Source organism: Rhineura floridana, chromosome 10, assembly GCF_030035675.1.
Source record: "Rhineura floridana isolate rRhiFlo1 chromosome 10, rRhiFlo1.hap2, whole genome shotgun sequence".
In the NCBI taxonomy this organism is placed as follows: domain Eukaryota; kingdom Metazoa; phylum Chordata; class Lepidosauria; order Squamata; family Rhineuridae; genus Rhineura; species Rhineura floridana.
The window spans coordinates 54,566,962-54,589,913 of record NC_084489.1 but is presented as its reverse complement, the minus strand read 5'-3'; the positions used below and the strand labels follow the sequence as shown (position 1 = coordinate 54,589,913).

The window sequence follows — 22,952 nt, the reverse complement described above, 5'->3', positions numbered from 1 at the left end:
TTAGCATATTCATTATTTGGCAGGCTTGTTTGACAGCCTTATTTTGCCATTCCCTGTGTGACAGCATCTCAGCCATCCTTAGTCCTGTTCTGTCTGAGGGAAGGGAATTCCTGGCTAACACAGAGTATACCCCTCTGGTCAGGCAACCCTTTTCTTTTTTGAGGACTTACTTATTTGGTTTATTTTTATTTACTTATTTATAATCCACACTTTCATAAGAATATATCAAGGCAGATTACAACATATAAAAATAAAATCAGTAAAAACATCAATAAATACACATTTTATAAAAAGGAAAAAATCCAATTGCAAAGGCCTGTATGAACAATATAGTTTTCACAAGATTTCTGAAAGAAGGGAGAGGTTCCTGCCAAACTTCTATTGGTGGGGAATTTCACAGAGCAGGGCCTGCCACGCTAAAGGCCCAGTTCTTGATGAAGGCACACAGAACCTCAGGGGTGTGGGGAACCACCAAGGGTAACCCTTCAGAAGATCTTAGTGACTGAGGTAGAGCATAAGGGATCAGATGTTTCTTAAGGTACTTTGGATTCAAGTTGTTTAGGGCTTCGTGAATTAGTTCAAGTATCTTGAACCTGGCCTAGTAATAAATCAGCAACCAGTATAACTCTCTCAGCAGCAGAGTGACATGTTGCCAGTCATCTGCTCTTGTGTGCAGTCTTGTGCATTCTGCATTAGTTGAAGCTTCTGGACCATATACAAGGACAGCCTCACATAAAGCTTGTTACAGTAATCAAGTCTTGAGGTTTCCAGTGCATGGACCACTGTGGTCAGGCTTCACTGTCCAGGAATGGTCACAGTTGGTGTAGCAGCTGGAGCTGGTAAGCACTCCTGGCCACAGATGTCACTTGGTCCTCTAGTGACAGGGATGGATCAAGGAGTACCCCCAGACTGCGTGCTTGTTCCTTCAGAGGAAGTGCAAATCCATCCAAAACAGGCAGCTTGTTGCCATCATGTAAAGGAATTTTTTTCTACAAGTCAGCCTAGAAACTTTCCTTGTGTCTCCTCCCCCCCCCCCCGGCAAAAAAACACCTCAAAGTGATTTGGATTCAAATGTGGGTGGTACACCGCCCAGAGAGCTATTCGCTATGGGCGGTTTAAAAATGAAACAAACAAACAAATAAATAAATAAATAAAGGGACTCCACAAGGGTTTAATTAACCAAGATAAAACGTTTACTAAGACAAAAACAAGTTCTAGGGAAAAGGTATTATATGGAAAAGTTACAGAAAACTAGCATAACTATAAATGGAGCTAAAAGAACAAAGGGCTAAACTGTCCAGACACACGAGCAGCAAACCATTTACATGACACTTTTTAATACTTCCTGGTTTTATTTAAGACTGGGACAGGGAGAAGTTACTTGAAGCTTGGATGTCTAATCCTGAGAATTGCTGCCAACGTTCTGGTGTTCAGATGCCAACTCCACCTCCAAGTGGATATAATGCCTGGGACACACTTCCTTCACCAAGAACTCCTCGGACTACTAGGTCTTCTATCACCTCCCCAGATGAAATCAGCTTGTCTCCAGGGGACATTGAGACAACTATGGTATGATCTATAAGAAGGGTGGTATATATATTTGTGTTATCTATGCACACATCAATAAAAGTGTTTAATTCTAGTGATAACTTCTTGCCTCTGAACAAATATTTTCTTGTAAATAACAGTTATAAAGAAATTGGTTGAAAGTTAAGAAGTTGCCCTCATGTTATGTTTCTGGGCTGCAAAAATGTCTTGATTTTTGCAATATGACTTTTTCAGCATATACATAGTATTCCATATCAAAGAAACAGAATCTGACTTTGCTTAATATATAACATCACCCATTTTGTTAAATTTAGTGGGTTGTATTCATCTAATTCCTACTTAGAGTAGACCCACTGAAATTAATGAGTTAGTCATGTCCATTAACTTCAATTACTCAGAGTAGAACTAGTGTTGAATACCACCCGGTATTTTGCCACTCTTGGCTACAAGAGAAGAAGGATTTTACCACTGATTCATGTTTTCAGATAGTTTGGAGGGCATTCTATCCACACAGTGAAGCAAGATGATGCTTTACTGAGTGGTGGAAGATTCCATTTTCCCCAGGTAGCATGCCATCAGATGGATGTTAGCGCCGCCTAGTGTCCAAAGGCAGAAATGCACAGGAGTCAAGTTCAGCTGCTCCTTCCGGTCTCCACTCGTCCATTCCTGCCTTTGTCTGAGGTCGGATCTCTCAGGCTTAGCTCTCTTCAGCTTGTCTAGTTCTGTTCCTTGTTGCCTTTTCAACTTCTGCACTTGTTCTTCTTTTTTGTCCTTTTACCTTTTTTTTTTAAAGCCCTTCCTTTCTTTGGTTTCTAACAATGCTGTCCTCCCTCCCCTGAGGCTCACTATTGCAGCCTCCCTCCTGGGGGCCCCTTGGCAGTTCTCCTTAGTCCCCCCTTGTCCCAGGCCTCTGCCCCACCAGCGCCTGCTGGTCGGAGGCTCCTCATGCCCACTTGCAGAGCCTCCAATTGTGGCTTCTTCTCCTACTCCCTTGAGCGCATAGTGCAGCTCTCCCTTTCTGGCTGCCACTGGAATTTTTAGAGGCTGCTCGCCCTCCACAGGGGCTCCCTTCCTCACCACCATCCAACCTACGGAGTTCACAGCTTGATCCTGCCTCAGGCTCCATCCTGGTTTTGCCGGCTCCTTCCTCCTTGCCCTTTGAGCATGCAGCTAGCAGCTTCAGGTCATTCCTTCCAGCCACTGCGCCCGCAGCTCTGGACATCCCTTCTTGTCTCCATGCTCCACCCGTCATTTGAGCCTTCCCACACTTTTTTCCTCTTCCATCTGCCATTTTTTTGGTCTGTTTTCCTTCCTTTTTCCTTCTCTGTTTTACTGCTCTTCTATTCTTAGACAGCCTTTCCTACTAGCCTTGGCCTTCCCTTTTCTTCTTCTATTCCCAGATTGGACAAGGAAAAAGTTATTGTTAAAAAAAAAAAAAAGAGGTCAAGTTGTTCTTGGCCGCATTCTAGGTCAAACTGCTCCCCTCTCCTGTGTGCGGTTATCCCTGGCCTCTGCTAATCCACCACACTCCTCTACCTGTGCGTGCATTGATTATATTGTCTGGATCCTACTCAACTAACACCTGGTACCACTCCCCTCTACCGTGTGCACGTTACCATGGCCGGGCCATCCTCTGCCATGACTATAGACATTATCACAGAGGCACTGCACGTTGATATGCAGGAGCAACCATCTCCAGCCATCAACCTCACAGCCCGTATCAGAATCCAAACCATGTAAGCACAAAGCCTCAAATGTATTGTTTCTCTCTGCCAAGCAGAAGTCTTCCAGAAGAGCCCGCTATGTCAGTGTCTCTACTCTTTGGGGTGACTCCTTGAGGTAGTGGGGGGAGAGCAGCTTCATGGGCAACAGACTGGAGGCCCTCTTTCATTCACTGGTTAACTTCTGTGATGAGGAATTTGAAGGGTTCCCAGACCAGCCTTCTGGGAAGGCTTCTGCACTACCCCTATGCCAAGGAGCTTCCAATACCCAGACTTCTGCATGTGCCTCCACACAGCTTTCAATTCTGCTCCCACCTGTGCCTGACCAGGCTGGGTCATCCACTGAGTCTCAGCTGTCCTTTGACTCATGGACAACCCTTGACCATCAGTTTCCTTATGTCCTCTGCAGGGTCTCCTTTTGAATCAGGCCTTCTTATCCCAACTCAGAGATGTTGTGCTTGGGTCAATCTCAGCTGAACGTAGAGGCCTCCCTTGCTCCTGCTCTCCAGACTTGCACCCCAACCCCAATTGAGGAACAATGGATATCATCCCCTATTCCCTATGATGTTGCTTGGAGAAGGGGTTAATGTACTCTAGAGTCTGAGGCCAATCCGCTGGACCTTTTCATCACCCCTGCAGGTGATGAGGCCAAGGGGAATGATGAGTCAGGAGGAGGATCTCTCACATCGCCTCTCCCAGTCTTTGGATTATCACACTCTATTCCTCAAGTTTCTAGCCATCTTGGGTCTGAAAAGATCTGAACCCAAGCCGCTCCTGCCACTGTGAAAGGTGCTAGGGTGTTAAAGACCCCTAAGTTTTCAGTCCTTTCCTTCCTGGTACCTGACCCCCTCAACAGGATGGCATGGGAGGAATGGGGCCATCTACTGTGGTTACATTGTGTGACAGCCTGCACCAACAAATTTTATTCATTGGATTCGGGCTTCATGGAATTCCTGAAGTCCCAGCAGTTGTCCGGTTCAGAGCGGGAAACACGAGTCGGAGATGAGGGTGCAAGGAACTCTTGCTTTATTAATGTAATGGATACATCAAAGGCTGAGCGCCTCATAGAAAAGACCCTATGCTAACTCACTACGAGTCCCTAACTACCCTCTAGACATGCTCTGCAACGTATGATGAAAGTTGACTCAATGCCCCATTCACAACGTGGCAGTCTTAAATAGGAGAGGTCTTGGAGCGAAACCTCTCACTCCTTCGCACACACGCCCTCTGCCCTGTCCGCTTCTCCCTACGTCGTGAGCGCGGTGAAGGGGGGCAAGCCTCCACGGGCTCATCTGACAGAACAGGGTCCTCATCTGCAGGTGGGGAAGCAGAGGGCTGGGAAGCGTCGGGCGTCTCTCGGATACTGCTTGGCACAGGAGGAGTTACTGCTCTTTCGGAATCCTCCCCTAACGGCTCTGTGGGGGTGCTCGATGGCTGAGCACTGTCCCATTGAGGGGCAGGGCCATCCGTGGGAACTGGCGGGGCGGCTAGCTCGCTCTCTTTTTCAAGGTCTGGTCTAGACTCAACAACAGCTGGATCGTCCATGCCCGCTGACGGCTGAGGCGCCTGCAATTCATGCCTTCCCCCTCCTTGATCCTCAGGAGAGAGGCTGGGCTCAACACCCCTGGGCTCAACAGCAGTGGATGAGCCCATCTCAAGCCTAGTTTCTAAATCTCTCCTCTCAAAAGAAGAGGACTCTCAATTTAAGGATCCATCTGAATGGAGACAGGACTTTGCCCTTATGGAGACCCACAATACATTCACTTATGCTATCTAGGCCTCTTGCACTGCTTTCCTGATCACCAAGGCCTCAGTGATGTGGTTGGATGAGCTGCTGGATGATCCTCACCCTGACACTGCTTGGCTCCACAAGTTGGTCAAGTTACACAAGGCTGCATCATTCGTGGCAGATGCAACACTTGATGCTACAGATTTGCTGACAGCTATGTCCACGAGAGTAGTGGCTCGCAGAACCCTCTTGCTGTGCCACTGGGATGCTGACAACACAGCTCATATCACCATCTCCGTAGTTCCCTACACAGGCTCTATGCTCTTTAGGGACAAAGCCCTCAAGGCTGTTCTGGTCGATCCCAAGGATAAGAGCAAACCTGTCTTGGCCACAACTAGAAGAGAAGATCATCGAGCTGGCCGTAGGTCATCTTCATACCTCTACTAGCAGCCCTACTGGGCACCACAGCCCGGAGGTAGGGGCTGTGACTTTAGTTCCTCCAGAGGCTACTGGAATAAACAGTGCATCCCCGCAATACCAATACCAGTTCTCCGGATGCCTGAGGCATACTCCCACTCCTGCTGGATGGGGGGATGTCAACAGGAGTGGGAGTAATGACACCATCCCAGTTGAGGGCAGGCTCCTTCACTTTGCCAGCTCTTGGAGGTATATAACCATGGATGCCTGGGTGAGAGACTGATTCACAGCTACTCCATAGAATTCCAGGAATTTCCTCCTTGCAGGTTCCTCCCCTCACCCCTGCCCAAATTGCTGGAGAGGTGGGCAGTGATGTTGTAAGCCATATGCCACCTACTTTCCATAGAGGAGATAGAGCCAGTGAAGATTTTTACTCAGGTGTCTATTCCATTTTGTTTCTCATGCCTCCAAAAAAGATCATTTGTAGAGAGCAATTTTAGACCTCAAATTCCTCAATACCTTTCTCAGACACAGGTGTTTCAAGATGGAGTCCATTGTGGAGGCTCTCCAGGAACGGGACTTCCTCATTTCTATTGATCAAAAGGAGGCCTGTCTTCATGTACTGATCTTGCCTGCCCATTGACAGTTCCTGAAGTTTGCATACAGCCAGTGCCATTTCCAGTACCAGGCTTTACCGTTCAGTCTCTCTTCAGCTCCCAGAGTGTTTACGAAGCTGATGGTAACCCTAGTGGCACATCTCCAGCTCCAGAGAATACACATCAACCCTTACCTGGAAGATGTTCTGATAAGGGTGCATTCCAGATCACAGGCTTCCAATCTCACCCTGGCAGCCCTGAAGGACCACAGCTTCCTTGTTAATCTGGAAAAGAGCAATTTGGACCCAACGTCTTCAACACCTGGGGACCATATTGGACACTACTTGTGCAATGGTCTTTCTGTCTCCATAGAAAATAATGGCCACCATCCAGACAGCTCACCATCTGAGATCTTGGAGAGTGGTAGATGTGATGTTCCTTGCCAAAACTCTGGGTCTGTTAATCTCCATTCACATTGTCCCTTGGGCTTACCATCATATCTGGCCTCTCCAGTGAGCCCTGTTGCCCTTTCAACTGGACATTGCCAACTCAAGGAACAGAAGACTGTAGCTCTCTCTATTCCTGTGAGAGTCATTCCGCTGGTAGATGGTGACCTAGAATTTGCAGAAGGGCACCTTCTTCCAAGAACCCAAGAGGACTCTGATCATGACAGAAGCCAATCTTCTAGGGTGGGGGCCTCACTGCAATTCCTTCTTTCTTTGAGGGATCTGGACAGTGACAGAGCGAATGCTAAGTATAAATTTACTGGATTTGCGAGAGGTGTGACTAGCATTCCTCCATTTTCCCCACCTGACTGACATTCTAGTCTGGACTGACATCATCAATGTGAAGGCACATTTGAACCGTCAGGGGGGTACTTGCTCAAGGGCCCTCCAAGTGGAGTCGACCCTCATCTTCAGTTGGGCTAAGCGTCACCTGTACTCTCATAAGGGTGGATTACCTCAGCAGAGAATTGAACATCGCAGCAGACTGGCTCAGCAGACAGCAGGTGCTCCCTTGGGAGTGAAAATTGCATCCCAAGGTGTTTTGCCAATTGCTTCACCAGTTCGGACCCCTCAAAATAGATCTCTTCACCTCCAATCAGAATGTGCAACTCCCATGGTACTTCGCAAGGTACCTTCAACCAGGCACCAAGGCAGTTGACACCTTCTCAACACCATGGCCAAAAGGGCTCTTTTATGCCTTCCATCCCATCCCTCTACTGGGAAGGACCATCTGGAAGCTTTGTCAGGAACACACCAAGGTGATCCTTTTTGCTCCTTGTTGATGGCGCTGGCCATCATTCTCAGACCTGCTAACTCTCTCAGTTCAGGATCCGTGGCACCTGCCCTTGTGGCTGGACCTTTTGCCTCAGGACCCAGTCTCCCATCCGGATCCCGAGTGGTTGAGTCTGACAGCTTGGGTGTTGAGCAGTGCCACTTAAGGTGCTCAGGGCTCTCCAAAGATGTCATCACAACCATTTTAGCTTCCGGATAGCCCTCCACCATTCGCACCTATCAAGCCACATGGTTGGCCTTCACCAAATGGTGCTTCAAAAAATGGGTCTGTCTGTCTGGCGCTATAGTCAGCCACTTACTTCTTCCATGCAGGTCTTTCAATGAGATTGAAGCCAAACATACTGCGCAGGCAGGCAGGTCCAGCCATTTCCTCCATCTTGTCAGTGCGACCAAACCAGCCTTCCCTCAGGACACATCCCATGTTCGAGCAGTTCCTGAAAGGGGAGTCTCTTCTTACCCCACTGGTAGCTCATCGATTTCCCCCTTAGTCTTCAGAAAGTGCAGCAGGCCCTGCAGTGCCCTCCCTTTGAGCCCCTTCAGTCATGCCTGCTTTCATTCAAGGTCCTGTTTCTTGTGGCAATCGCCTCAGCCCGCAGAGTTTCTGATCTGGGGGCCTTGTCCACTGCTTGTTACCTCTGTGTTCTCCACAAGGACTCTGTGGCGATATGTACTGATCCTGTGTTTCATCCCAAGGGGTTTCCTATCTTCTATTATAGTCAGGACATCATATTACCTTCTTCTGCCTTTATCCAGTCCACTCTGTCAAGAAAGCCTGGTACTTTTAAGATGCCTGTCGAGTTCTTAAGGTCTACCTAGACAGGACCAGGGACATTCGTCTGACGGAAACCCTTTTTGTGTCTTTTCACCTGAGGAGCTTGGGAAAGGTCTCCAGTTTGACTCTGTTGTGTTGACTACAGGCCTGCATCACCCTCTCCTGTTAATCTCTTCAAATTCCGGTGCCCCAAAACTTTATGGCCCATTCAACTAGGTCGGTGGCCACCAATGTTCTTATTGCTGATATCTGTAGGGCCGCCATTTAGTCTACACCAAATTCTTTTATCAGACACTATCAGGTAAACCGTTAGGCTTTGGTGGATGCTTTCTTTAGTAAGCTTGCCCTACAAAAGGTACTGCCTTCCTCTTAGGCAGCCTGGGACTTCCCTACTGGGACTGCTTTGGTATGTCCCATCTGATGATGCTGTTGGGGGGAAACGGACCATTGGTCTCACCTGCAAGAAGGTTTTCCTGGGTATCATGCCATTGAGACCCTTCCTTTTGGGAGGGGGGCTGTCTACCTTGTTCCTTTTCAATTTGAATTACTCTTTTTTCCTCAAACTGCTGCTAAGGCTATTCTTTTCCTTTGCAGGCTGTTAACTCTTAGTTAGGAATCAAGATCTTATTTTAGCTGTTTTGCTCCTTGTTATAACTACTTCTTCCTTTGAGCTGAGTATGGATCCGGTGTACAGTTCATCCGTAATGGACTGGGGTGAAGACCAGAAGGAGCAGCTGAAGTCTTGACTCCTGTGCATTCCTGCCTTTGGACACTAGGCAGTGCTAGTACCTATCTGATGATATGATACCCAGGAAAACCACCTTTCAGGTGAGACTAACGGTCTGTTCTATTTTGTGCAGAATAAGGTTACTGTCAATCACCAGCTTCACCATTTGTACTGCTTGTTTTGGAGGGGTATGTATTTTTTGTTTTGTTTTTGACATTGTGTCCCATGTTTTCCTCTGGTGACAGCACACTATCTTACTAGTTTTTAAGATTAGCTTTACACTAGCCTGGGAGGCATTCCCTTTTCAAGTGATTTTATGGCTTGCATTCTTAATGCTGGAGGCAGAGCCTTCTCCTTTCCATAAGTACGGACTTCCATCAGATAATGATAATGTACCAAAAAAAAGCTTGTCAATACTTGACTAAATATATGCACAAAGCTATCCTATGAAGACCTCCTTTTGTTATAAATAGTGTATTTCACAAGGTATTTGGTTATAACAGTTAAAAATGATCTCAGTTATCGCCATCAATAACAGTATGGCTGGGATCCAAAGAGCTGTTAAGCACTCCCAAGAAATTAAGCATGACATCTTTTTTTTGAACCCCCATGACATATCAGTAACTGCTTTTCAAAATTCCATTAGTTTCACATGTGGTTTGTTGGGCTGTTTTTTGAGAAATGTAAACTCCTCAAATCTCCATTAGGCATGCAGAACCAGTACTATTGTTCCTTGGATCCCAGCCCATACTTTCAAGAGAGGGAAAGGGAGAAATGCCACATAGGAGATTTTCCTTTAATGATTTAAGAATAACATTAGGTTAGCTGTCTCTCTGTGCTGTCTACATCTATGTGAAGGACTGTGTAAAGGATTTTGTTCCACCTCTGGTGAAACCAGTATAAAATGGTTGAGAGCTGGCAATTTATGTGAGAAATGCAAGTTACTAAAATTGTTATGTGTTCTGTAGCTCAGATTGCATAAAATTATATCAAGTGTGTAGTGTAGAAATTTCTTAGTTTTCACTTCTATTATATCTCATTCTTCATCATACTTAAATTCTCTCTGTCTTGCTTTTTGTCATTTCCTCCAATTTAGGAAACAACATTTTCTTTATCTACATTTTAAAGGTCAACCCACTAATATTCTGATAGATTATAACAAACTCGCCATGTGGGTTTATTTGCACCAGTCTATAAAGCCAGCACAACTTCAATATATGACAGGTTTTTTATTATGATTGGAAAAGCACTTTTGAAAAACAGCCTTTTTTAATAATCTGCAGCTGTAAATTATACAGTAACATTTGTGCTCAATGAACAAGGAATTTCTTTTTTAATTGAGTAGCCTCTGTTTCAATATTCACTTTTTGTCATAGTTAAACAATTATTTGTCTTATTTTAACCTAATTATTTAAATGAAGCATCACAAGGATTTTATGGTGGTTTATTCTCTGTTTCCTTTTATAGCGTACACATTCTGTTTTACTACTATTAACGTATCACAAAAGTTCTGCACCACACTTACTGAAATGGGAGAAAAGTTAGCAGAAGTTTCTGGCAAATGTCACTCTTCGTGTTGAATGGACAGGCAAACTCCTTACATTTTATGTGCAGGTTTTTAAAAAGGCACACAGCTAGTGAAAGCTGATAATCCCTGGGAATACAGCAATTATTATTATTATTACTCTTTATTTTTACCCCGCCCTTTTTCCAAAACTGGAACTCAGGGCGGCTTACAAATAAAAGAGTGGAGTGATAGTGTAGTCCTTTTCTTTCCTTCTGTGGACCTGAGGAAAAACCCCTCCTGGAAACTGTATGCCTTGGGGGGAAATAATCCATTGATGCCAAGGAGGGGTCCCCACCTTTGTCAAAGGATTTACCTCAGTACAGCAGCAGAGAAGGAAGAACTTAAATTACCACACCTGCAATGTTTCCAATAATTATCAGCTCCCTCAGCTATTGCTATTTGCTTTTTTTAAAAATGGCACAAAACATTTTTCGAAAAAATGTTTTAATAAATAAAATAAATGCAAAGATGCTTTTAGCATTGCTCACAGGAACTGAATTGTAAAAGAATGGTTCATGTATAGAGCTGCCATTTCTCACCTCTACAAATCAGACACCATCATCTGCATATTTAATATTGATATACATTCAAATTGGATAGGGTACATTAGTAGTACTCAGAGCCCTGAAAAATGTAACACAAATGTTTTGGGGGACATTTTTCTAATGCTAGATTCTAGTATATCTTGGGGTAAGATCTCTGGGGGGGGGAAGCTATTTGTTTGGTGTCAGAAGAAGAGCAATTAAGTTTGCTTCTCTGGATCGGTTTGTTTGAGAAAGCCACAGGTCAAACCATACATCTATGGCAGGGCTGGGAAACTTTTTTCAGCCCAAGGACTACCTTCCCTTCTAGGCCAGCTTTGGGGGCCACATGCTAGTGATGGCCGGGCCAGAAGCTAAAGTGGTGGAGCAGGAAGCGTTAATATATTCACACATTTCTCTCTAGTCTCTATTCAGGCAAGCAAGAAGCATTATCATTGTCCAAGAATACATTCTAGGCAGGCAAAAACACGTGAGGAGGGTGCATAGGGTTGGTGAGGGATATCAGGTGTGGAGAAGGGGTGTGGGGAGGTGTGGCCTGGGGACAGTCCTACAGGCCTATAGAGCAGCCTTAAGGGCCGCATTCAGCCCCTGGGCCTGAAATTCGCCATCCCTGACCCATGGTATGATCAATTGTGGGATATCGGCAGAACAGAGAAACTCACCCACCAGGTGAACATGATAAGAAAACAAGGGTGACTTTTTTGCAGTATTGACTAGTTTTATTGCTAATACTGACATAAGTGATTTTATGAAATTGGCCCCTGTACACCTTGCTCAAATTCGGAAAAATGAATGATGATCTACATTAACATTATCCATGAATAAGACGTTCGTGATTTCTTTTGTGATGCTGTTATCACATAAACATAAGACAGTAACTTACGTTGTTGACTGACCCTGTGATGTTTGTTCTGTAATTTTGTAAATAAACAAAAAAGCCATTCCAATACATGAACATTGTCTGGGACAAAAGGGAACCCAGTGGCAGGAATCAATTTATTTCTTGGGAAAGTTTTTTCCCCAAGCTCTCTTTGGTTTTCAAAAATAAAACTCTGGGGACTTACACTTAAATCACTGTATCAGTTTTTGTTGGAGAACTTTTATCCTGACGCATATATTAGCTATGACAAGAAAGCGCCCCACATGTAAAATACATTTGGTGGTCTTGGGTTTTGTTTTGTCCCAGGGACTTCTTGTGCGCAGAATTACAAAAGTAAATAAAAGTGTGTTAAATTTGGGGCCATGGTTTCCTGCTGTTCAAGTGACAATGTCCTAGGGTGAAAAACCATTTTGAAGGTTTATGTCATGAACTGCTGCCAGTTCTCACCAGGACTCAATTCCCAAACCCAGGGCAATTGATCCCGGCCAGGCACAACTCGTGCCTCCTTTACCAGGGCTGAGTAAAATCAACAACAACCCTGCAAGGTAGGTAGACTGCCACCACCCCTTAATCCTGGTAACCTGCTCTAGGCCAAGGGGAAACCCAAAGTGCCAGAAAAAGACCTGCCAAGAATTTCAGGAGAATGCACTCCTTGTCTTGGAGCCTTAGGCAAAATATCCAGATATACGGTAGTCTGTGGCTAATTGATTCTAGACTCAGAACCAAATCTCCCCTGCAGTGAACACACACTGGTAAATAAGAAGTAGCTTTATTAAATAGAATACAAGTGCACAAGTATACCAGCAAACTAATTCCTTAAAACCCACACCCCTGAGGGCCAGGTAAAATATAGAGAGTTACAGTCACAGATAAAAATAACAAAACTGTCTAGCCTAGTCTATACTTACATTAGAGGTAAACAGCAAAATCATTTCATGGTTCCACATCTTCCCAGAGATATATAGCCTGCATAGCAGATGGACCACGGGACCTCAATATCAGGTAACATCAAGAACATTCAGGAACAAAGGCTAAGGTCTGAATCCTATTTTTATGGGGAAATACCCAGCAACAGCCAGGAATTAATTAGCCAGTCGGGGCTGTCTGATGATGAAACTTTCTGGAGATTTCGTGCCTAACAGTCATGCACACATCAAACTTTCCAGGCCTTGAAGTACCAGTCTCAACTGATAACCAGGTGTTCTAGCTTTCTGCTTAATTAACTAGCTAGAAAAGGTCCTCAAATGCAATGATGTATCACTGAACACCAAATTCAGGATCATTCAGACCATGGTATTCCCAGTCTCTATGTATGGATGTGAAAGTTGGACAGTGAAAAAAGCGGATAAGAGAAAAATCAACTCATTTGAAATGTGGTACTGGAGGACAGCTTTGCGCATACCATGGACTGCGAAAAAGACCAATAATTGGGTGTTAGAACAAATTAAACCAGAACTGTCACTAGAAGCTAAAATGATGAAACAGGTTATCATACTTTGGAAGCATCATGAGAAGAAATGATTCACTAGAAAAGACAATAATGCTGGGAGAAACAGCAGGGAGTAGAAAAAGAGGAAGGCCAAACAAGAGATGGATTGATTCCATAAAGAAAGCCACAGACCTGAACTTACAAGATCTGAACAGGGTAGTTCATGACAGATGCTGTTAGAGGTCACTGATTCATAGGGTCACCATAAGTCATAATCGACTTGAAGGCACATAACAACAACAACTAGCTTCAGCTGTGAGAACGGCAATCTCATGGCCCATTTCAGGCAAGATGTTTCTCCCCACAATTCCTTGCCTCAGAGCCATTTTAGTTTTTAACCTTTCAAACCAGGCCTTCTTGACAGTTTACTTCTGAGAAAATTCTCCAACAAAAAGAACCCACCTTCAGTGGCTTTGGATTAATATGCCTTATTTATATGATTTCAACCAGCTTTATCTCTGATGAAGTGAAGTGACTGGCCAGTGGAAAGTTCTGCTATATCTACCATTTTTCAAAACACTATCACTTCCTCTAATAGATTCAGATGGCAAGTGTCAACTAGATTATAGCCAAAACAGGGCATTGAGAAACCATGAAGTATCAGCACGCTTGCAGAAATCCTGAGATTTGCAGAAGAACAAAGGGCAAAGAAGTTCACTGAGGCCTGAGGGTGCTTAGTTGTCACAGAATGTCACAGAGTGCCAATTGGAAAAGGAAAAATTGGGGGGGGGGAGTGGGGAGTGCAGAATGCTCCCCTTGGAGGGAATTACTGTCTGGAAACCCAAACAGGAGCACTAATATGCTTTGTACTAGTTCTGTTTCTCTTCTTTAGGAACATAGCAGAGCAGGCTAGTAAGTCTGCCGCACTGTCATTGCTTCTCTGTTTGCTGAATATCACCAAATCAACTTCTTTTCTCTTAACTAATATGATTAGTACACATCTCTTGTAATTTGGGAGCTAAATCAGAAATAATGAGAACCTCTTTGACCCATCAGTACAAAAAGTGTGATGATGTTGGACCAAGCTTTCCCATCAGATATTATATGCTATTTTAAATCATTTTTATTATTCATTATTAGATTTAGGAAAAAATTAAAAATTGACACATGGGTAGTCTTGGGAAGGCACCCAAAAACCTTTTGGCATTATAGTATCACAGTGGAGGACCTGTAAGAGCAGCCAGTAATTCTTTTTAAAAAAATTGGTTGTAAAAAAATTGAAAAATTGGGGGGGGGGGACATTGGGGACCACAGAAAACATTTGGCATCATGGCATTGCAGCAGGGGGCCCACTCAAGTGATTGAGTGATTTTAAAAAAAAAATTTTTTTTATAAAACCTATTTAAATGAAAACAAAAAATTGGAGAGTTGGAGGGCGGATACAGGCTGCAGGTTAACCATCCCTGTTATATCACATGTAAAAAAAATTTTTTTTTAATTATTTTCTTTATCTACAGTGTGAAATTTGTATGTGTAATATTTCTGTATTCGAAGACCCAGTGGATATGCCTTGTGGACATGAGTTTTGTAGAGCATGTTGGGAAGCGTGAGTATATATTTAGGCATTTTTATATCAAAAATTGTTTCTACTTGTGAAAAATTAACCTACCTAGGAAACTAATAATATAGTTTTCTTAATGTTGGTTTGTTCATGGAGAGACCCTTGTCCCTAGGATTCTATTCCAAAGAGAATATTATTTCCATTTTAAATGCTGATTGTCATCACAAATTGGGGAAATCCCAAAATGGAAACATAAAAACTTCAAAATGAAAATTCTGTGTTCCTCTCTTCAAGCTGATATGAGATTAAAGTAGATTTGGAGTTTATGGAATAATATAGTTACCGGGCATGAAGCAGGGAATATGGAAGTTGTAGTATCTGCTATGACAATGTGTCTCAAAAGCAGCAATTTCTGGGACATTTTGCAGCCCTTGGTGGAACCGTTCTGTTTGAAGAGAGGATGCTCAGGAGATGACTGCACCTTATAAAGGCTGACTGAGGTGAAACAAGAACCCTGAGAAGAAAATCTAAAAATAATGCTACTCAAGTTAGGTGGCTAGCAGGCGTTATCATCTTGTATTATTAATATGCTAGTGCAGTTCCATCATACACATAAGGAGAGTTACTGCCAAAAGGGGAAGCCATGATTTTTTGGGCAGAAACCCCACGCATCTTAGTAGGGTCAGAGAATCAGCTATAACTACCAAATTACAGTTTCTAGTCTAGGTTTTTGTCAAGACAAAAACTGCAAACACACAGTTATTCTGCCAGCTTTCTCAAATGCTCCAATGCTTAAGGATGGCATTATACTTTTTGACTCATATTGTGCATCCCAAACAGACCATTAAAGGCTGCTGAAAATTTACCCTTTCTGTAGATTTTAGATCATCCATAAACGTTGATACTCTGCTGTATGCACACATGTTCAGAGGTTTCTCTGTTCTGTGCAAGTTTATAGAATGCTTTGTGGGGATGCTCACTCGGAGCCTTCCCTAATACGTAGCTTGTAAGGTAATATAATCTCTCTGATCTGCTTACTTGTAAGGTTAATGCATTAATATGTTAATTTTTACTTTCTAATTTCAGTAGAATTAATATTTCCTGTTCAAACCTGATACACATTTTAACAGGTTTTTGAATATGAAGATTCAAGAGGGTGAAGCCCACAATATTTTTTGCCCAGCATTTGATTGCTTCCAGCTTGTTCCAGTGGAGATCATAGAAAGTGTGGTTTCCAAGGAGATGGATAAACGTTACCTACAATTTGACATTAAGGTAGCTGTCAGATTATCAGCATATGGTTAAAGTATTTGTCTGAGCTGATTATCCTAACTTCAGTAAAAACCCTCTTAGAAAGACATACAGATAACTGTTTTAAGAAATATTATGAATGACTGTTTAAAGAAAACATACAATTTTTAAAAAAATTAGTAAATATAACATTTTTTTCCTGACAATTGATGCCCAAAGTGACAGTAGCAGTGTGCTGGGAGACAAGTCGTACTTTCCCTCAGCCACCATCTGAATTTTATAGTGCCGTATATATAAAATTTTAAATCATGCCCAGAAGTGTTGTTGTTCATGCTGTGGGTCACATTTTTATCCTGATCCAGTTAAAAGAAGAAGAGCAAGCCTTTTTCCTAAGCCAACACACCTTTTATTTCAGGATTCAGTACAATCTTCTTGTCTTCACTTATAAAGCTTTACGTGATCTGGCTCCTCCTTGTCTCTCAGTTCTCATTATAGTCCTGCTTGAGATCTCCACTTCTCAAACTCTGTGCTTCTTACCCATCCCAGGGTTCTTTGCTCTCAACTCGGTCTGTTTTCCCTTGCTGCTCCGTAATCCTGGAATTGTCTTCTGGAACACTTGCGGACTGTTTTTTAAGTCTTACCTAAAAACCTTCCTTTTTTACAAAGTGACAGCTTATGTCTTTTTATTTTTTATATATTTTTAGAATTTGCATAACTAGAGTATGTGTATTTGCAGTCCTTGTTTTATCCTCTATTTGTTTCCCCTCCCTTCCTTTGTTGTCTTTATTTTATCTAGATAGTATACCTTTTTAGCAGGGATTGGTTTTCATTATTTTATTTTACATACAGTGCTATATACATTTGATTGTTGTTGTTGTTATGTGCCTCTAAGTCGACCACGACTTATGGCGACCCTATAAATCAGTGACTTCCAAGAGCATCTGTCATGAACTACCCTGTTCAGATCTTGTAAGTTCAGGTCTGTGGCTTCCTTTATGGAATCAATCCATCTCTTGTTTGGCCTTCCTCTTTTTCTACTCCCTGCTGTTTTTCCAAGCATTATTATCTTTTCTAATGAATCATGTCTTCTCATTATGTGTCCAAAGTATGATAACCTCAGCTTCATCATTTTAGCTTCTAGTGATAGTTCTGGTTTAATTTGTTCTAACACCCAATTATTTGTCTTTTTCACAGTCTATGGCATGCGCAAAGCTCTCCTCCAGCACCACATTTCAAATGAGTTGATTTTTCTCTTATCTGCTTTTTTCACTGTCCAACTTTCACATCCATACATAGAGATTGGGAATACCATGGTCTGAATGATCCTGACTTTAGTGTTCAGAGATACATCTTTGCATTTGAGGACCTTTTCTAGTTCTCACAGCTGCCCTCCCCAGTCCTAGCCTTCTTCTGATTTCTTGACTGTTGTCTCCATTTTGGTTAATGATTGTGCCAAGGTATTGATAATCCTTGACAAGTTCAATGTCCTCATTGTCAACTTTAAAGTTGCATAAATCTTCTGTTATCATTACTTTAGTCTTTTTGACGTTCAGCTGTAGTCCTGCTTTCGTGCTTTCCTCTTTAACTTTCACCAGCATTCATTTCAAATCATTACTGGTTTCTGCTTAAGAGTATGGTATCGTCTGCATATCTTAAATTATTGATGTTTCTCCCTCCAATTTTCACACCTCCTTCATCTTTGTCCAATCCTGCTTTCCGTATGATATGTTCTGCGTACAGATTAAATAAATAGGGTGATAAAATACACCCCTGTCTCACACCCTTTCTGATGGGGAACCAATCGGTTTCTTCGTATTCTGTCCTTACAGTAGCCTCTTGTCCAGATTATAGGTTGCGCATCAGGACAATCAGATGCTGTGGCACCCCCATTTCTTTTAAAGCATTCCATAGTTTTTCATGATCTACACAGTCAAAGGCTTTGCTGTAATCTATAAAGCACAGGGTGATTTTCTTCTGAAATTCCTTGCTCTGTTCCATTATCCAACGTATGTTTGCGATATGATCTCTGGTGCCTCTTCCCTTTCTAAATCCAGCTTGGACATCTGGCATTTCTCGCTCCATATATGGTAAGAGCCTTTGTTGTAGAATCTTGAGCATTACTTTACTTGCATGGGATATTAAGGCAATAGCTCAGTAATTACTGCATTCCCTGGGATCCCCTTTCTTTGGAAGTGGGATATATATTGAACGCTTCCAGTCTGTGGGCCATTGTTTAGTTTTCCATATTTCTTGACAGATTTTTGTCAAAATGTGGACAGATTCAGTCTCAGTAGCTTGTAGCAACTCTATTGGTATGCCATCTATTCCTGGTGATTTGTTTCTTCCAAGTATTTTAAGAGCAGCTTTCACCTCACATTCTAAAATTTCTGGTTCTTCATCATATGGTTCCTCCGTGAATGAATCTGTCATCCTGGCATCTCTTTTATATAGTTCTTCAGTGTATTGCTTCCATCTTCCTTTTATTTCATCTCGGTCAGTCAGTATGTTTCCCTGTTGATTATTCAACATCCCTACTTGTGGCTTAAATTTCCCTTTCATTTCTCTAATCTTTTGGAATAGGGCTCTTGTTCTTCCCATTTTGTTGTCCTTTTCTATTTCTATACAGTAACTATTGTAATAGTTTTCTTTGTCCCTATGTACTAGTCGTTGTATAGTTGCATTTAGGGTTCTGACTGTGTTTCTATCTCCTTTTGCTTTTGCTTCCTTCTCTCTTTAACCATTTTAAGAGTTTCTTCAGTCATCCATTGAGGTCTTTCTCTCTTTTGAACTAGAGGTATTGTCTTTTTGCATTCTTCCCTGATAATGTCCCTGACTTCAGCCCACAGTTCTTCTGGTTCTCTGTCAACTAAGTTTAAGCCCTCAAATCTGTTCCTTATTTGATCTTTGTATTCTTCTGGGATGTTATTTAAATTGTATTTTGGCATTATGAGTGCTTTGTTCTTCTTTAGCTTTACTCTGATTTTCGATACAATCAGTTCATGATCTGTACCGCAGTCTGCTCCTGGTCTTGTTTTTGCAGAAAGTATGGAACTTCTGCATCATCTGTTTCCAATTATATAATCAATTTGATTCCTATATTAACCATCTGGTGATGTCCACGTGTACAGTCATCGTTTTGGTTGCTCAAAAACTGTGTTGGCAAGAAACAAATCATTGGCTTCACAGAATTCAATAAGTTTTTCTCTTGCTTCATTTCTGTCACCTAAGCCCCATTTCCCCACAATTCCTAGTTCTTCTCTGTTCCCTACTTTTGCATTCCAGTCCCCCATGATTATCATCATATCTTGTTTTGGTGTGTAATCAATTTCCTCCTGTACGTCTGTGTAAAATCTCTCCAATTCTTCTTCTGCATTTGATGTTGGAGCGTAGACTTGGATGATGGTTATGTTAATAGGTTTCCCGTTTAATCTCATTGATATCACTCGCTCAGACCTTGCGTTGCAGCTCCTAATTGCTTTTGCTACATCACTTCTCACTATTAAAGCAACCCCGTTACTTCTTGATTTCTCATTTCCTGCATAAAATATTTTGTAGTTGCCTGATTGAAAATGTCTCATTCCAGTCCATTTTAATTCACTCATGCCAAGTATTGTAATGTTGATACGCTGCATTTCTTGCTTGACAATTTCTAACTTTCCCTGGTTCATGCTTCTCACATTCCATGTTCCTATTGTGTGTGTTGTACAACTCCAGACTCTCCTTTCGCATCTGTGCGCATCAGCCTCTGGGCTTCCCTTCGGCTTTGACCAAGCTGTGTCATTAGTCACAGCACTACTTACATACTTGTCCTTTGTTCTTCCCCAGTAGCTCGGTGTGTGCCTTCTGACCTTGGGGTCTCATCTTCCAGCACTATCACATATTGCATTTTGGTTACTCTGTTCATCGGGTTTTTGTGGTAAGAGGTATTCAGAGGTGCTTTACCATTGACTTCCTCTTAGTTTGAATGCATCTTAGTCTGGTGTCTCAGCTTTGACCATTCCGCCATGGGTGCCCCTTAGTCTAGACTCCTGACGGCATTGCCCTCAGCTTCTTCAACACTCTCAAACCCCCTCACCACGTTAAGGTGTGCATCCTAAAGGGGGATACATTTGATGGTGCTATATAAATTAATGATACTAATTATAATAGTTTTAGATTCCCTCAAGCTGCAGCACCTCATATGGTTGATCTGTTTGTCATATTTTCAACCCCGCTGCTTCTGATGCCTCAGTTACATTGTCTCTTAGTACTATAGGTAACTAATAAAATAATTTTCCACGTTGTATTCAGTATTTCTAATTGAGAAATAGTTCAGTTGCTCTCCATAACTATATTAATTCCACAATCATACTATGTTTTGATTGTACTTGGAGATGTTAGGCCCTCACAGCGCACCAGTGCCTCCCTCAGGTGAACCTTATCTTACTCTTTGCTTTGTAACTTTTTGCATAAAAAATAATGAATGTTCAAATAGTTCACATGACATTTAGTGCTGCATACTTCTTTGGCTGGGTTTTACATGTTTTATAGCAAATAACTAAAATTGTCTAACTGGATATAAGATCATTACCTTTTATAGCTATTTTAAGTCCTACAGCTGTTTTAAACTGCAAAGATTTACATCATCAAATTAAGCTGTGTCAATTAGAAAGACCTGATCCAAAATGGCAACCAATTTCCATCTCTCTCTTTTGTTTTCAGGCCTTTGTTGAAAATAATCCATCTATTAAATGGTGTCCTACACCAGGCTGTGAAAGAGCGGTCAGGCTAACAAGACAAGGGTCAAATACAACAGGTTCAGAAGCACTTAGTTTTCCGTTGCTAAGAGCTCCTGCTGTGGATTGTGGGAAAGGGCATCTCTTCTGCTGGTTAGTTATGCTTGCTGGTACTTGACTTTAAAAAAATGAATGCTGATCTTTGAAAAAATTCAGACAATGCCACACAGCCATGTACAAACATTAAAATAATTAACATTTGTGGGAACAAATTTTTATTTATTAAATTTATATCCTGCCCTTCCCCCCAGAAGGAGCCCAGGGCGGCATAAATAATGTTTTGTTTCCTATTGATCTTTGTGCACACACTATGAAATCCAGTTCTGATTTTTTTCAATTCTTTTTTCATATTCTTGCTCCTAAACTAATAAGCATTTACCTATTCAAACCTCTTTTTTTGCCTTTTTAAACTGAAGATTAGATTCAATTATTACATTGACTGGGGTGAAAAGTGTAGTTTAATAAATCATGTATTGAAAATAAGCTAATTGTTCTCTCAGGGAAAGTTTGATAGTCTTATTTAATTATAGAAAGTACAATAAATCACCTATATAAAACATTTGCCATAGGTTCATTGTTACATGATGTTGAAATTTAGAATAGACCACACAAACATCCACATGGCATCTGGCTCTGGGTTTTTTTGTACAATTTAACCTCATTTTCACTATACGTTGCTAGAAATTATTGCTTGCAAAGAAGACCCACACGTGGACGCACACAATCAAAGTGCTTCTCCCTTTTCAGAAATTTCAGAAGATGGAACAGCAGTGAGATGAAGGAGCACGGCAAATTGCTAGTTACGCATATAACTAATGTTCCTCATGAACAGATTGTGCCTGGTCTTTATAGCTTTATGGCATGGGAACCTACTGATTGTGAGCTTAGGTGTACACAGTCCTGCATTTTCTGAAAAAAATAAGTTATTTCTTTCTTGCTCTGCATATTACATATATATATAGAGAGAGAGAGAGATACTTTATTCTAGCATAAATTCAAAAGTGGAGAAGGAGCATTCAAGGCTGGGTTTTACTATTTATAATGTGACAGAATGATACATTTTCCTTTTTTCCGTTATGGTTCTGGTCCTTTGTCTGATTATGTGACCATTCTTTTATTTACAAAACAGCATTTCAGAAAGCTCTTCATTTGATGCAGAGAAAATTCTTTGCATTCTCTTTAATAATACAGCAGGTTCTTCCATAAAGCTGTATTTCTGAAATGGTGCTAATTTTAGTTGTTTTGGTTTTTTGTATGTTGGATGTGTGGCAGATGTCTGAAGCTATTTTGCTGTATTTCCCGTAAAAAAGAGCTAGTCGTGACCAATCTGGAAATCATATTGGCACATCTACACCCAGGCACCATCTGGAAACAGTGTTATCTTCTACTCCAGAAATCTGATTGCTTCTCTTAAAACTAGCAATAATATATGAAGAATTCATGGGGTTGTCCTCAGCAGAATGATCCTTATTCAGTTAAAAACAAGGGAAGAGTTAAGTAGATATTCAGTGACTGGCCTTATTTTTGACAATTGCATATTATCAATCAGCAAATAATGTTCAAGTAAAATTCTCCCTAGTTACAGAAGACCCTTCCTTCAAAAGCTATTGGTGGTTGTAATAAATGTTCTTATCTTTATAAAGCACCCAGGACATTAGCAATACAAAGATCTGAATGTTCTTATATGAATGCCTGTGAGCCCTTTTAAAAACCCTACATCACTTGTCTAGCTTGACAGCTGGCATTATACAATACACACGGTGATATTCTAGAGCAAGCCTTCCACCTAATATAAAGGGAGATTGAGTCAAGGTGCCTTCTCCTGGCAATTACAATGTCTCTCCTCCCATCAGAGATCTGCTCTTCTCCCCTAATTCCTCAGTAGTCACTGAGTTTGCCTGTGAGGTCTGTTCTGGGATAATTGTGCCCATGATGGACTTGTTGCCCTGACATGTATGTGTAATTAGTGAACTTTGGAGTACTTTTTTCTGTGCCAGAACAGGCTCTGTGGTTGCTGGAGTCTGAAAAGTGGAGAATGACTGCTCTTTCTTCTGCTATGCATGGAGTTCTCAGTCTTCTGAGAAACTGAAAATGACAGCATGGTGCATGTGCAGTGTGGAGAGAAGTTCACATTCTGCC

At 41.9% G+C, this 22,952-nt stretch overlaps 1 protein-coding gene across 4 annotated transcripts in view; it reads left to right on the top strand.

The window, feature by feature from the left end:
• Positions 1-22,952, top strand: part of ANKIB1 (ankyrin repeat and IBR domain containing 1) — a 134,365-nt gene that overhangs the window by 63,833 nt on the left and 47,580 nt on the right. For all 4 annotated transcript variants that reach the window (XM_061587856.1, XM_061587854.1, XM_061587858.1 and 1 more), the window contains exons 6-9: positions 1,361-1,569; positions 14,744-14,832; positions 15,918-16,062; positions 20,740-20,906. In XM_061587856.1, coding sequence (XP_061443840.1) covers positions 1,361-1,569; positions 14,744-14,832; positions 15,918-16,062; positions 20,740-20,906 — 610 coding nt within the window. The remainder of the gene's footprint in view (positions 1-1,360; positions 1,570-14,743; positions 14,833-15,917; positions 16,063-20,739; positions 20,907-22,952) is intronic.